Source organism: Elgaria multicarinata, chromosome 12, assembly GCF_023053635.1.
Source record: "Elgaria multicarinata webbii isolate HBS135686 ecotype San Diego chromosome 12, rElgMul1.1.pri, whole genome shotgun sequence".
NCBI classification, from domain to species: domain Eukaryota; kingdom Metazoa; phylum Chordata; class Lepidosauria; order Squamata; family Anguidae; genus Elgaria; species Elgaria multicarinata.
Window position 1 is genome coordinate 20,230,193 of NC_086182.1, and position 13,973 is coordinate 20,244,165.

At 48.4% G+C, this 13,973-nt stretch overlaps 1 protein-coding gene across 1 annotated transcript in view; it reads right to left on the bottom strand.

Moving 5' to 3' along the window:
• Window positions 1-13,772, bottom strand: part of AEBP1 (AE binding protein 1) — a 43,779-nt gene extending 30,007 nt beyond the window's left edge. The window contains exons 1-4 of the mRNA XM_063139228.1: window positions 12,878-13,772; window positions 5,448-5,849; window positions 1,528-1,593; window positions 1,143-1,214 (exon numbers count right to left, since the gene is read on the bottom strand). Coding sequence (XP_062995298.1) covers window positions 1,143-1,214; window positions 1,528-1,593; window positions 5,448-5,849; window positions 12,878-13,139 — 802 coding nt within the window. The 5' untranslated portion in view covers window positions 13,140-13,772. The remainder of the gene's footprint in view (window positions 1-1,142; window positions 1,215-1,527; window positions 1,594-5,447; window positions 5,850-12,877) is intronic.
• Window positions 13,773-13,973: the final 201 nt, after the last annotated feature.

The window sequence follows — 13,973 nt, forward strand, 5'->3', positions numbered from 1 at the left end:
TTCCCCAAAAGGGCAAGATTCCCAGAAAATCTGAGAAATGGCTGAACTCGCTGCAGTCAGACACCACAGTGGGAACCAAAATGGAGTCCAGCGGGGGTGAGCCTAGGAAAACCCATCAAACTCCACCACACAAAATGGATTTCTCTGACATCCCTAAAAGAGCCACCAGGATAGCGGTTGAGCTGTTCCTTAGGCGCAGAAGTATTCTTGAACTCTAGAGAGACCTCGACCACCTAGACTAGCCATAAGCTTCTCCTGAACTAAAAGGACTAAAAAACTTCCATCCGAGGCCACAATGTCACCTGGGCAGTAACAGCATTGTGACTCCTTGGCTCTCACGCCACACCTGACAGTAGCCCAATGGGTTGCTGGCATCAACAGAACTGTGAGAGCCATTTTTGCTCTGTGCATTGAATTTCAGTGTGTGTAATGCAAGGGTGTCCGAACTCTTTCAGCCCGGGCGGCGAATCCATTGCAGAAAAGCTGTCAGAGACCGTGTTGCAGTGGTGGGTGGGGCCAAAAATCCCAGCCCATTTTAGCTTAAAGCTCTTGCTGCCAGTAACTAAGTCTTCGGAGAGGCATTTCAACCATTTAGAATGGGGATAAATGTGCAAAAGCCGGGAAAACGGCAGTCAGGGAAAATGGATGGGGGCAGAGGAAGAAGACATGATCATTTGGGGAAACCCGGGGGGGGTGAATTGGGACCCCAAGTAGGCTATATTTAGGACACGGGCCTGATTTTTGACACCCCCTGGTGTAGCGAATAGGCCTGGACTAGGCAGAGAATTCTTTTTAAGTCTTCTGAATATAGTACACTGGCTGTCAAGAGGCAGCAGTCACATCCCCCTCTGTAGGAAAATTTCAAGTTGTGGCGATCTACCCATCATTAGGAATGAAATAATATCTATTCCAGATGATTTCATGGGTCAGAAGAGCTTTGGGGTGGCTGACATACTATGGAGCAACCACATTGCATGATTCAGGAATATACGTGCATGCTTGTCTATTTGTAGTTTATGGATCAGACACCCTGAGAATTTTGTTCAACATGGGAGGCCCCTGTTAGTCTCAAGTGGGCTGTAATTTAAACATAACAAGAGATCTGGGCAAATAGCCAGCCCTAGACATGAGCTTCTGCTTACCTGGCTGGCTTTCATGGCTTCCATCTCTTTTTCCAGGCTCCTGTGGCTCTGTTGGGGGTTCATAGAGGTCAGCTAGGAAAAATAAAATTAAAGAAATTTGGCAAGGGTAATGGTAGACAGCACCACCCCTTCTGTCCACACAGCATTCTCTAACTCACTCATATTCTGCTCTGTGTCATGTTTAGCGAAGGTTCATTCCTTCTACTCCCCATCGGAATTATCCTGTTTCATGTGGCTGCCTGACCTATGCGCATGCGCTGCCATGATCAATTGTACACAACACGCATTGCTGTACCCTTCCCCAGGCTTTTATGCTCCTCCTCACAATGGTTGTCAAGCCCATAACCACACACCACCACCCCCTCCCACGCCTGATTGCTCTTACTATGATGCCTTGTTGGATCATGTTCCTCATCCCATCGTGGTTCCGTCGTCTCCTCTGGGAACAGAGCTGCAGAAAGAAACAGCTGGAGTCAGTGGTGAGTCAGCAAAGACCCAGCGATTGGGGTGATGAAATGAGACAGAGAAGACAAGAAGAACTGGCTGAATATATATATTGTGCCTTAAACTGGCCTTGCTTATGGAAGAAGATTTAAAAAAATAAAGAAAGCAAGAAGCAGGAGGAGGAAGAAATATTTAAGGAGTGGAAAGGTATCTATGACGCTTAGCATCTTACTTGGCGGAAGAAAGACTTAGGGTATCTAGAAAGAAAGAGGAAGAGAGCAATTGGACTATGCTCCCCTTAAAAACATATATCATGCATATTGCTCTAAATTATGGACAAGGAGAGGTATCATAGAATCATAGAATAGCAGAGTTGGAAGGGGCCTCTAAGGCCATCGAGTCCAACCCCATGCTCAATGCAGGAATCCACCCTAAAGCATCCCTGACAGATGGTTGTCCAGCTGCCTCTTGAATGCCTCTAGTGTGGGAGAGCCCACAACCTCACCAGGCAACTGATTCCATTGCCGTACTGCTCTAACAATCAGGAAGTTTTTCCTGATGTCCAGCTGGGATCCGGCTTCCTTTAACTTGAGCCCGTTATTCCGTGTCCTGCACTCTGGGAGGATCGAGAAGAGATCCTGGCCCTCCTCTGTGTGACAACCTTTTAAGTATTTGAAGAGTGGTATCACGTCTCCCCTCAATCTTCTCTTCTCCAGGCTAAACATGCCCAGTTCTTTCAGTCTCTCTTCATAGGGCTTTGTTTCCAGACCCCTGATCATCCTGGTTGCCCTCCTCTGAACACGCTCCAGCTTGTCTGCGTCCTTCTTGAATTGTGGAGTCCAGAACTGGATGCAATACTCTAGATGAGGCCTAACCAGGGCTGAATAGAGAGGAACCAGTACCTCACGTGATTTGGAAGCTATACTTCTGTTAATGCAGCCCAAAATAGCATTTGCCTTTCTTGCAGCCATATCACACTGTTGGCTCATATTCAGCTTGTGATCTACAACAATTCCAAGATCCTTCTCGTTTGTAGTATTGCTGAGCCAAGTATCCCCCATCTTGTAACTGTGCATTTGGTTTCTATTTCCTAAATGTAGAACTTGGCATTGATCCCTATTAAATTTCATTCTGTTGTTTTCAGCCCAGCACTCCAGCCTATCAAGATCACTTTGAAGTTTGTTTCTGTCTTCCAGGGTATTAGCTATCCCACCCAATTTTGTGTCATCTGTATATTTGCATCTAACAGATATGAACAATACACTCTTATCTTATAAAGACAGTGAACACACCCAATGAATGACACATTATAACAATGAGTAGAGAATAACCAACCAACCCCACAAATGACCCAACTACGAACCCTTGTCGTCCACATGGCCATGGTGTAAAGTGTCCATCGTTAGCTAGAAGTCATCCAGTCCCTGGGCAAGCCTACACTACACTACTAGCCCTGAGGGTTGTGTGCTACCTCCAGTATCCGAGGCAGTAAGCCTTTGTGCACCTGAGGCTGGTGAACATGGGTGGGAAGGTGCTGTTGCACCATGCCCTACTTTGTTGGTCCCTGCTTGACAGCAGGTTGGCTATTCTGTGAACAGACTGCTGGACTAGATGGACCCTCAGTGTGATACAGCAGGGCTCTTCTTATGTTCCGAACATCTATTATATTGTAGATAGGCTCCCGGTCATAAAAAGTCCATTTCAATCTATTATTATTGTTACCCATGTTCACTCCTCCTCTACTTGTCTCCAGCCTAGTATCACCACACAAGCATCATCAGGAAGCTACCAGGACCCCAGCAAACTCCATCGCTGAGGCCTACCCCAGGCGTCTCCTCTAAAATAATGTATTTTCAAGCACTCCAACATCTGCTGGGTCTTGCTGCCACCATTTTAACTTTTCACAACGTTCCCAACATAGCATTGCTCTAGGACACGGGTAGGCAACGTTGGGGACTCCGAGGGCCAATTTCATCCCCCCCAGAACCCCCAGGGACTGCACAAACCCTGTGCACTGCTGAACTTCAGCAGTGGTAGCAGCAGAACAACCACTGGATTATCACCACATTTTGGCCTAAAAAGGCCAAATTTCACTTGGAAAAAAGCTATGCACCTTGTTTTAAAGCTAAATCTAGTCCTTTCAGGACACTGTCGCTTTTGCCAACAAAATTCAGTGGGAAACCACCAATGGTTTTGCTGCTGCCACACTGCAGCAAATTTGGAGGTACCAGGGGAGCAGACACGGCCTGCGAGCCAATAGTTAACCCCCCTGCTCTAGGGCATTGTTGGAAATATAAATGGTGGTGGCTCCCAGACTCAGCTGCTTGGTGCTCATTGGAGAGAGTCTTCCAATATTAACTGGTCTAAATACAATTTAAAACAATAGTAATTAAAACAAAATCAAGCTAACAAGCAATATTGTAACAGGTTTGTCTATCTGCACTTTGCTTTTCCTTTGCTACTTCTTCTCCCTGAGCTTCTCTCTTTTGCCCTTTCCCTTCACAGCTCCTTCTCTTCAGCTTCCCCCTCTTCCTCTGCCACCAACCCAATTTTTATCCCTGGCTCTTCCCCCAAATTATATACTCTTCCCTTCCTTTGCCCTTCATTCTGTGACCTCATACACCTGCCTTCCAGATGAACCTATTTATCATAGCTACCATTCCTCTATATCCCTTAGATCTGAAAAATGTCAGCAATAATCTCCTTACCACATAGAAAACACTTTTTTAAAAAAAGTATGTATGTCACAACTCTTATACTATTTGCAGCGTGTCACACAATTCTAACTCTCAACTACCATAATCTTCAAGGTATGAGTCCTTGGGCAAGTGTAAGTAGAATCATAGAATAGCAGAGTTGGAAGGGGCCTATAAGGCCACCGAGTCCAACCCCCTGCTCAATGAAGGAATCCACCTTAAAGCATCCCTGACAGATGGTTGCCCAGCTGCCTCTTGAATGCCTCTAATGTGGGAGAGCCTACAACCTCCCTAGGTAATTGGTTCCATTTTCGTACTGCTCTAACAGTTAGGAAGTTTTTCCTGATGTCCAGCCGAAATCTAGCTTCTTGTAATTTGAGCCCATTATTCCGTGTCCTGCACTTTGGGAGGATTGAGAAGAGATCCTGGCCCTCCTCTGTGTGACAACCTTTTAAGTATTTGAAGAGTGCTATCATGTCTCCCCGCAAGATAGCACCCAGTGTCCTGATCCTGATCCCCATGGAGTTAGCTTAACCTCTGCTTAGCCCAGGGGTGGGCACCTTGACCTGCAACTCCCAACGATTGGCTACACTGGCTGGGGATGACGGGAGTTGTAGCCCAGACATCTGGAGGTCCACAAGTTGCCCACACCTGGCTTAGAACCTACACAAGAGGAAATCCACACACAAGAGGAAATCCACACAGTTTTATACTCATAGGCTTTATGCAGATGTTAAGCTGAATAAATCAGATCAAGGAGAGAAGACAGTCAAGATGCCACTCCCTGCTGCACTGAATGTAAGGTGCGTGTAGGGTTGATAGCAAACCAAGAAAACTTGTCATTTACTGGACCAGTTTCATCTTAGACCTTCCCCAGCCTGGTGCCTTCCAGATGTTCTGGACATCAACTACCATCAGTCCCAGCCAGTATGCCCAATGCTGAGGAATTCTGGGATCTGTAGTCCAAAACATCTGGTTCTAAGAAGAGATGAAGGGGATGCTAAAGTAACTTAATATAGGGATTCCTTGCTCCAGCAGGTTCTCTCTCAAGAGATACTGCAGTGAGAACGAGAGAATTGTGGGAAAAGGTAACAGGGAAAGACTATGGGTATAGTGTGCATATAGAAGGCCCTGTTATATGACTGATACTAGAGCGGGAACTTACATTCACCCCCTTCTTCATTTACTCTGGATCGCTCAACTTCCCTCTCGTAGGGAGAGTGAAATCGGGATGTATCAGGCACCTCATAGCCATCTTCCTCTCTGGCAGGGGGTGGGTCCAACGGCCTTTCTGGAAAGTGGTACCTCTCCTCTTCCTCATATGGTTGGACGGGGGAAGGTGGCCTCTCCGTTTTCTTTCCACCCAATGGTTTCTTCGTGGCTTTGGGAAGTTTCACCTTCGGCTTCTTTGTTGCCTTTGGTCGTTTCTCCTTTGGCTTTTTCGTGGGCTTGGGAGGCTTCTCCTTCTTGGGGGCCTTGGGAGGTCGCTCTTTAGGCTTCTTGGTGGGTTTGGGTGGTTTCTCCTTTTTCCCTTTCTTGGGCTTCTCCCTCACCTTTTCTGGCACTCCTGGGGAGGGGGAAAGGAATATGGTCAGTCTCTTGCCCCCCAATCAAACGTAAACACATCACATCCTCTCCCTCTGGGAGGTGGTGCAAAGACAGAGAAAGGCAAGCAAGTGGTCGACGGTGGACAATAGTGGTGGTGGAAAAGGATGGAGGCCTCTCCACAAAAAGCTCAAACTGGCATTCTGCCCATCCATCTAATACCACAGTGCCCCTGTTCAGAAGACACCTTAAACCATGGCTTAAACTACGGTGGTTAAGCCAGAAAGCCAGGCTGTGTTCAAAAGACACCTTAAACCACGTCTTTAACCATGGTACCTCTCCTCTTGCTCATATGTTTGGATGGGTTAAAGCCATCGTTTAAGGTGTCTTCTGAAAAGGGCCTGGCTTTCTGGCTTAACCACCATGTTAAAGCCAAGGTTTAAGGTGTCTTCTGAATGGGCCCAGTGAGTTGGTCGTGGTAGGGTGCCCATGTGTCCTCTTTCACAGAGGACAGTTCTCTGCTTGAAGGGCTGGCAGGAGACCGTCCTCTATTTGAAGATGGCTTCTGTTTGAAGGAGTGTCCTGTCTAATTCCAGTTTGAAGTTTAAGAACCCAAAGCTTTTTTGTCTGCACAGAATACTGAACAGGGAAGTCACACAAGACACCTAGTCACAGTTTCCTGCACCATGTCCTGTATTTCTATTTAAATTATAATAATTTCTAAATTTGCATCTGTCCATAAAAAATAGCACATGCAAATTTTGTGCACCCCCCTTTTGGGCGATGCATTTCTTCTTTTCAGGAGATTCAGACAAGGCCACCCTAGCTATGTGTGGATCTATAAACAGCACTGGGGCTCCTTTTAGTTCAGGATCCCACAACCAAGTTCCTGGAAATGTTTCTTTCTGGTCTCTTTTGCCTTGGCATGCAAGGTTTGGGAATACGAGGCAGTAGGCCTTGCTCTCTGTGAGTCAGAGGCCCCGTCTCTGAGAGACGACTAGTGAGTAAGGGCTGTGTCACCTCATCGCCCCACAGACAGCCACAGCCTCATTCCAATGTTCTGAGCAGCACCATTTCCATGGTCTGTGGGGGAGTGAGTCCAGCAGAGCTCCGGTTTGTGGTGCCCGCTGCTGGGCAAAGAGCTGCAAACCAACCTAGCATTTGTGCCAGAAACAGAATTCTTTCCCAGCTCCCTCTGGGAGTGTCATTCATCCCTGGGAGAGGAGCAAACTGGTGTGGGACACGCAGAGCTCCCCTATGGTGACTTTCCTCCCCCAGTGCTGGGAAGACAGGCACGCATCCCCCACTCCACCGCTGACCCTCAGCTTCCTCTACGAGCCATAGTCCAAGACCATAGTGGAAAGAGAAAGCAACAGCTGTCCAGATAGAGGGAGCAATGACTTCCTTCCCATTTCTCCTTTCCTTGTTGCCACAACCAAGCTGCTCCCGCACCAGTGAAGCAGAATACCAGGCCTTTCCCTCCCCTGTTTGCCAGGGATGGACCCAAGACATTTTGCTGCAGGAAGTGAAGGACAAGGTTGCACCCACATTAAGGTGGCCACTTCGGCGTTGCCAAAAAACAAGACAAAAGAAGACACCTATTTGCATAAGATTTGTGTGTGCAAACTTACATGCATGAGTACAAATGTAGAAATCAGAACTATTCTTTAAAAGACACCTCAACATCAAGGCCTTTCCCTTCCCTTCCCTGTGGTTCTTTGACTTTAAACCAGACTTGAACTGGGCAGTCCTTCAAATAGAGGACCCCTTTAAAGAGAGGATAGTCTTCCGCCAGCCTTTCAAAGCAGAGGACTGTCCTTTGTAAAGTAGGACACCTGGCCACTACTACACCCCCTCTATGCCACCGATAGAATCTGACCAAACTGGCAGTTGAATCTTAATTCCACATTGGCAACATCTTGAACAATACCTGGGCAGCAAGCTAGTCTGAAGAGCTATCACCCCTCATCTAGCATCTGCCGCCTGAGGCAGCCACCTCAGTCTGCGTAATGGGAGGGCCGGCCCTGCTGCTTCCACTTGTTTTGAAACAATCTCCAGCTGCAGCAGGTGTCAAGAAATGTGAGCAGTGTGTGGGAACATGAAAAGGGGAAAGAAAACAGCATCTGCTGAGTTCCGCCATTGCTTCTTCAAACAACAGATTCGAGATTCCTGCTGCCCAAAATATTTCAGAATTGTAGCATATTATTATTATTATTTTGGCCTCTGCATACACAAGAGATGTGTCCCTTTCTTTGAGAAGAGCTGCCGTCTGCTTCTCCATTCCTTCTGCACTACTAATGCAAAAGGTTTCCACTGACAACAATCAGTAAGAAAATATAAACTCAAATAAACATCATGAGGTTCTTGACATCGTGCGTGAGAGAAGAGCAACATGTACCAAACGTCTTCCAAAAATCCATCCATTTATTATGCAATTGGGCTGCAAAGAAAAACATGGACTGGAGGAAGAGAAATAAGTGAAAGTTAACAGAAAACTGTCCCTAGTTACTTGTCTGTGGAGAGATCATACATGCCCAGCCACACACACAGTGTCATGTCTAGGCCTGCTCCCCCTGGGTTGAAAGAAGTTGTTTCAGGTGATCAATCAGAATCAGACTCTGAAGTAGAGGAGTCGGCGCCAGACGCAGGCCAGTCTGTACCAGTGGGGCGGGGGGAAGCTCTCACGGGCTTGTCACCAGCTGGGAGTGAACCCATTCCAGAGCTTATCTTGTCAAGGGCAAATAATACACAGGCAGTGGGAAGCCAACTTATGAGGGAGAGGGTGCGAGAGGCTAGCCGATCCTAGAGTACGCCGCAGACTAAAATGGGCAGAGCTAAAAGAAGGTGAGAGAAAGACAGCTCCTGTCAGAAGCTGCCTCAGAACTAGTCTCTCTGAAGTTAACGTGTCTTGGGAAAAGGCTTTCCATTCTTCTTGAAAGGACAATTGTCTCGCTAAGTTTGCATAGTTTTGCCTAGGGGAAAGTTCCTAGAGATTAGACTCTCTTCAGGTGGGAAGAGATGTTTATTGCTTGAATAAAGCTTTGTGGATTACTTAGCAGGCCTCGTTTTTTGTCTCCCAAGAAGGCAGGACATTTTGAGAAACACAACACACATGCTTCTGCTGCAAAAGTGGAACTGTTTTTTCCAGTTCACTCATGTCACCTGGGGGCTGTCTGGATGACGCTGAATTGGCACCGCGAGCCCCCCCCAAACCCCACAGCAAGGAGCGAGCATGGGGTTTGCATCCATCCATCAGAGGAGGAGGAGCCGCCACCCCATGCGCTGCCGCCCCATGCTCTGCCACTTCACCACACATCGCCCCCACGCATTGACGCGTCCTTCCCCATTTCCCCCCCACCTAACCTTGTGACGTTTTCCCCACCAAGCGTTTCCTTCTCCCTCTGCTGGAGGAAGCATGGAGGTGTTCTAGTGGCCATTCGGCTCACCGGCCCGCCCCCTGCCCCTTGTCAGGGGTCGCCATCTACCCAGCCATGCCTCCGCCATGACTCTGGAGCAGCAACAGATGACAGAGACACTGTTGTCACCTTGCTCCAGAGGGGAAAAATGGGGTACGTCCCCAACTTTTTTATTCTTGAGCTTCAGGGGAAAGCCCCGGGGATGGCTCCACAGTGGCTTCTGCGATGTATAAACAACACAGTGCCACTGCAGAGCCACGCATAGGCAGCCCCCCAGCTCATGCTGAGCCTTCTGGGCTTGCCGCATTCTGTGGGCTTGCCAAAACAGACATTACTTTACATCTATGTCTAGAAGCTGTCTGTTTCCCCTCCCCCGGGACAGACACAGGGGTAGGGGGAATCGGGATTTTTTAAAGCCCCTTACGCCTCACTGTGGTGTCAATCCTCAATGCCCACCTGTACTTATTGTAGAGTAAAAAATGCTGGGCTGGGAGGAGATTTAAAGCCATGCTTGCTTTGGTCTCAAAGTTTAGCCTACCTCATAAGGTTGATGTGAGGATATAAAGGGATGGGGCGAATCACATATGCCAACTTAAGCTTCTTGAAGGAGAGGTGGGCTAAACATGTAATAAACAGGTATCGCATCCTGGTATTTGGAACAGTTACGCCTAGCTACGGAGCTAGCTTTCACGCGGGAACGTCTTACACCTCAACACATGCTTGCCTTTGAGCTAGGCCCCCTGGATAGTAAAGGTATTTTAGGATTAGTTAACTTCCGTTTGACGTCTTCAATCAGCCTGTCTAACAAAGGGCTACCCCCCGTGCTCAACTTTTTAATTGCACACAACAAAGGGCATGCAATAACCTGCATCAAAGGGCACAGCAAAAGCCAATTTAGTGGGAGGTTGGCATAGATGTGGAACCAAATGCTCACCTGGCAAGCATCAGTTGCACACATGGAAGCCTTGCTCATTGGGGACACGGTCTATAGACATAGCTAAAATGCACATGGGTTTTGCCCAGGGCATCATCTAAACGCATACGATGGTGCAGTCTTGCTGGAACTAAGCTGGTCTATCTCTGGTCAATGACTGGATGAGAAACTGCTGTTTGCTGCCTTGAGTCCAAAAATGAGGAAAGAATGTAAATTACTACACACACACACACACAAACACACACAGATGTGTGTGTCTGTATACTCATATCCTGGCTTGGGTTCTATTTGAGTTCATATTTCTGAGATTTTCTGGATTATCATTGGGCACCATGTGCATTTAAAATAAAATAACAAGTTGCACAAAGGGACACCTAGAATTATCAACGGGCTGGAGAAACTCCGCTATGAGGAAAAGTTACAATAGCCGGGATTGTTTAGCTTGGAAAAAAGGCGAGTAAAGGGGGACATGGGGTAGAGGTGTACAAAATTAGGCCCAGTGTGTACAATGTGGATAGGGAGACATTTTTCTCCCTCTCTCAAAATACTAGGACCCGGGGTCATCCCATGAAACTGATTGGTGGGATGAAAGGAAGTAAACTATGGCATTCGCTACCGCAAGACATCGTGATGGCCACCAAGGCGGTTAGGCAAATTCCTGCAGGAGAGGGCTATGTCTATTAGTCCCAATGGTTATATGCTACCTCTGGTATCAGGACCAGTATGCCTATGTAGACCAGTTGCTGAGGAACATGGGTGGGAGGGTGCTGTTGCACTCATGTCTTGCTTATGGGTGTTCCGTGGGCATCCGGTTGGCCACTGTTTGAACAGAATGCTGGATGAGATGGTCCCTTGGTCTGATACTGCTATAAAGCAGTAGTGTAGATCCAGTCCAGGTGGTGCATTGTGGCTTATACAGTTTGTTTGCTGCCCTGGATTCTTTGTGAGAAAGGGCAGGATAAATAATGAAATAGCAGTCCAACAGCTGGCATAGTGCGGTGTAGTAGTTACAGTGCTGGACTGGGGGTTGGGAGAGCTGGGTTCTAGTCCCCACTTGTCATGGAAGGTCACTGGGTGACTTTGGACCAGTCAGCTACTCTCAGCCTAACCTACCTCCCAGGGTTGTTGTGAGGGTAAAATGGAGAGGAGGCGGAAGACTGTGGATTCCTTGCAAGAAGGGAAAAGGTGAGATATAAATGTAATAATAATAAATAAATGGGAGGGCCACCGGTTACCAGTCCCTGTACTGGTTTGTGGCACCTTAATCCTCATGCCCGATTTCAGCCTTCCCCAGCAGGGTGCCTTCCAGACGTGTTCGACTATGGGGATGATGGGAGTTGCACTCCAAGCTACCTGGAAGGCATCAGGTTGGAGAAAGCTGCCCTACCGTAACTAAGCTGCAATCCTATTCTCACTTACCCGGGAGTAAAATCCACTGAACTTGCAGATTTAGTGTGGCAAAAGTTTTCACGGACTAGAGTCCCTTTCATCAGGTGAATGGAGTTATATCATCGGTTGACAACTATACATGGATATAGATGGGGAAAATGTAAAGCTTAAGAAAAGCAAAGTGACCACAAAAACAGTAACTGGTGATTTCATAATCACCCATTACTGCTGCTGCGAATGGTCGCTTTGCTTATCTTACCCTTTACGTAGAATTGTCACATGCAAAACATCTGCATATTTTGCATGTCACTGAACCCATCTCTCCCCCCCCCCCTTGTGCTCCTGTATACTTGCCAACTGAAGATAACGGTCTCTTATAGTGGGAGCTTATGCCATAATAAATCTATAAGCCTTTTATGATGCTATAAGACTCTTTTGTTGCCGTTTCCCTTCCTTTCTTCCCTTCTTTCTTTCTTACTTCTTTCTTCCTTTTTACTGTGGACTACTGCTAGCACAGCTACCCCCCCTGTGAAAGTTGTTTCTCTCTGGGTTAACCACTCATATCAGTCCCAAAACATTGAATTAGAAGACCTCACGGGTGCATCCCTTTAGCAATTACACCTACATGACAGTTATGTAGCCCTCCTAGGGTGGGAGTCTTTCTGAGATAGAAGTAGGAGTGACCAGTAAACCCTCAGGACAACATGTGAACGCTCAGGACATGTTCCAGCAATTTCTGGAAAGAGCATATGCCCTGTAAGCCCTGTTTGCAGAAGAGGATGCTAAGGTAGGACCTTACAGGATATGCATATATAAAAGTGACTTATGCCATGTCACTCAATCGTCCATTTAGTTTAATGTCTACTCTGACTGGCAGCAGCTCTCCAGGGAATCAGGCAAACCGTCTTTTCTGTCACCTGCTACCTGATCCTTTTAACTGGAGGTGGTGGGGATTGAACCTGGGACCTTGGGCATGCAGAGCATGTGCTCTCTACCACTGAACTATGGCTGGTTGGGGAGGAGCAGTAGCTCAGTGGTAGAGCACATGTTTTGCCTATAGGAGGTACTAGGTTCAATCCCCACCAGCATTTCCAGGTAGGGCTAGGAAAGAATCCTACCTGAAGCCTTGGAAAGTGGCTGCCAATCAATACTGGGCTAGATCGGTTTGGTATAAAGCAGCTTCCTATCCCCCCCCCCCCCAAGTATAAGATCTCCTTGACACTAAGACTGTGACACCGCTTCCTATGTTTCCCAAGGAGAGCACCCCCTTGACACCAAGACTGTGACACCGACACACGATGGCTCTCTCACCTTCTTCCACTTCCACAGGGGCGTTGTCCTTTTCCGCAGGGTCCAACCGCCTTTGGCTTCCAGGAAGTTCCTCACCCAAGGCCACTTTCTCAGCCTCCTGGCCTTCTGCATCCTCTTCATCGACCTCCCCCAGGAAACCTTTCAAGAACTCCTCAATTTCATGGTCGGTCAACACTGACTGCGCCTCTGCCCGGGGAGGCGTAAGGGGGCACAGAAGCCCCACCAGCAGGCAGAACAGCAACAGGGGGCAGCCGGTTCGCATCACTGCAGACGGGTACTTGGTCCGGTGTATTGAAGGATCCGGGGAGAGGAAGAATAATTCCCAGTGTACTCTTCTCACCTGCTAGATGCTGGAGGTCTGGCCTGGGATTGTGCTGGCGGGGGTATAGGAGCTGTGTTAGGGGATTGGGGAGAGGGGGTTGATTACTCCTCTGTAGGAAGGGGGAACCACACGTCTTCTAAATGGAGGGGGGCGAAGTCAAGAAGGCAGCTTTGCTGGAGGGAGAAAAGAGGGTGAGATTTAGGAAGGTTGCAAAAGAGGGGAGATCAGAGGCACTCCCGGGTGGATCCGAAGCATCTGAGAGAAGCAGAGAATTGAGGATTTGGGGAGTTGGGAGGAGACCAAGGGGGTCGCCCGGCTGAGAGAAGGGATCGGGCTGTCAAGGGCTCCCCTGGCTAGTAGACCCGGGGTGTGTGTAGGGAGGGGGGGGGCAATTGCCAGTGGAAAGCACCGCCTGTCACCGCCGTCCGAAGGCGCGGGCGTCGAAGGAGCGTCTAATCGAAGCCAGCAGCGCCTGCGGTTTCCGCGACAGCGATTGAAGTATCCGAGGAGGAGGAGGAAGAGGAAGAGGAGGAAGAGGAGGCTGCGAAGCGAAGAAGAGCCGGCCAGACACGAGGAGGCGGCGGCTCGTCTTTCCCCCCTCCGCGATCAATGCCCAGGCGATCGCCTCGGTGCGCAAACAAAACCAAACCAATAAAGGGGGGCGGGGGGCGGACTGGACAATGGCTTTGATCTCACCGCACCCCCAGACGGCGGCGTTTCCCCCTCTCAGCGTCTGGCCAAGTTCACCTCCAGGCCGAAGCAGCCGCGGTTAGT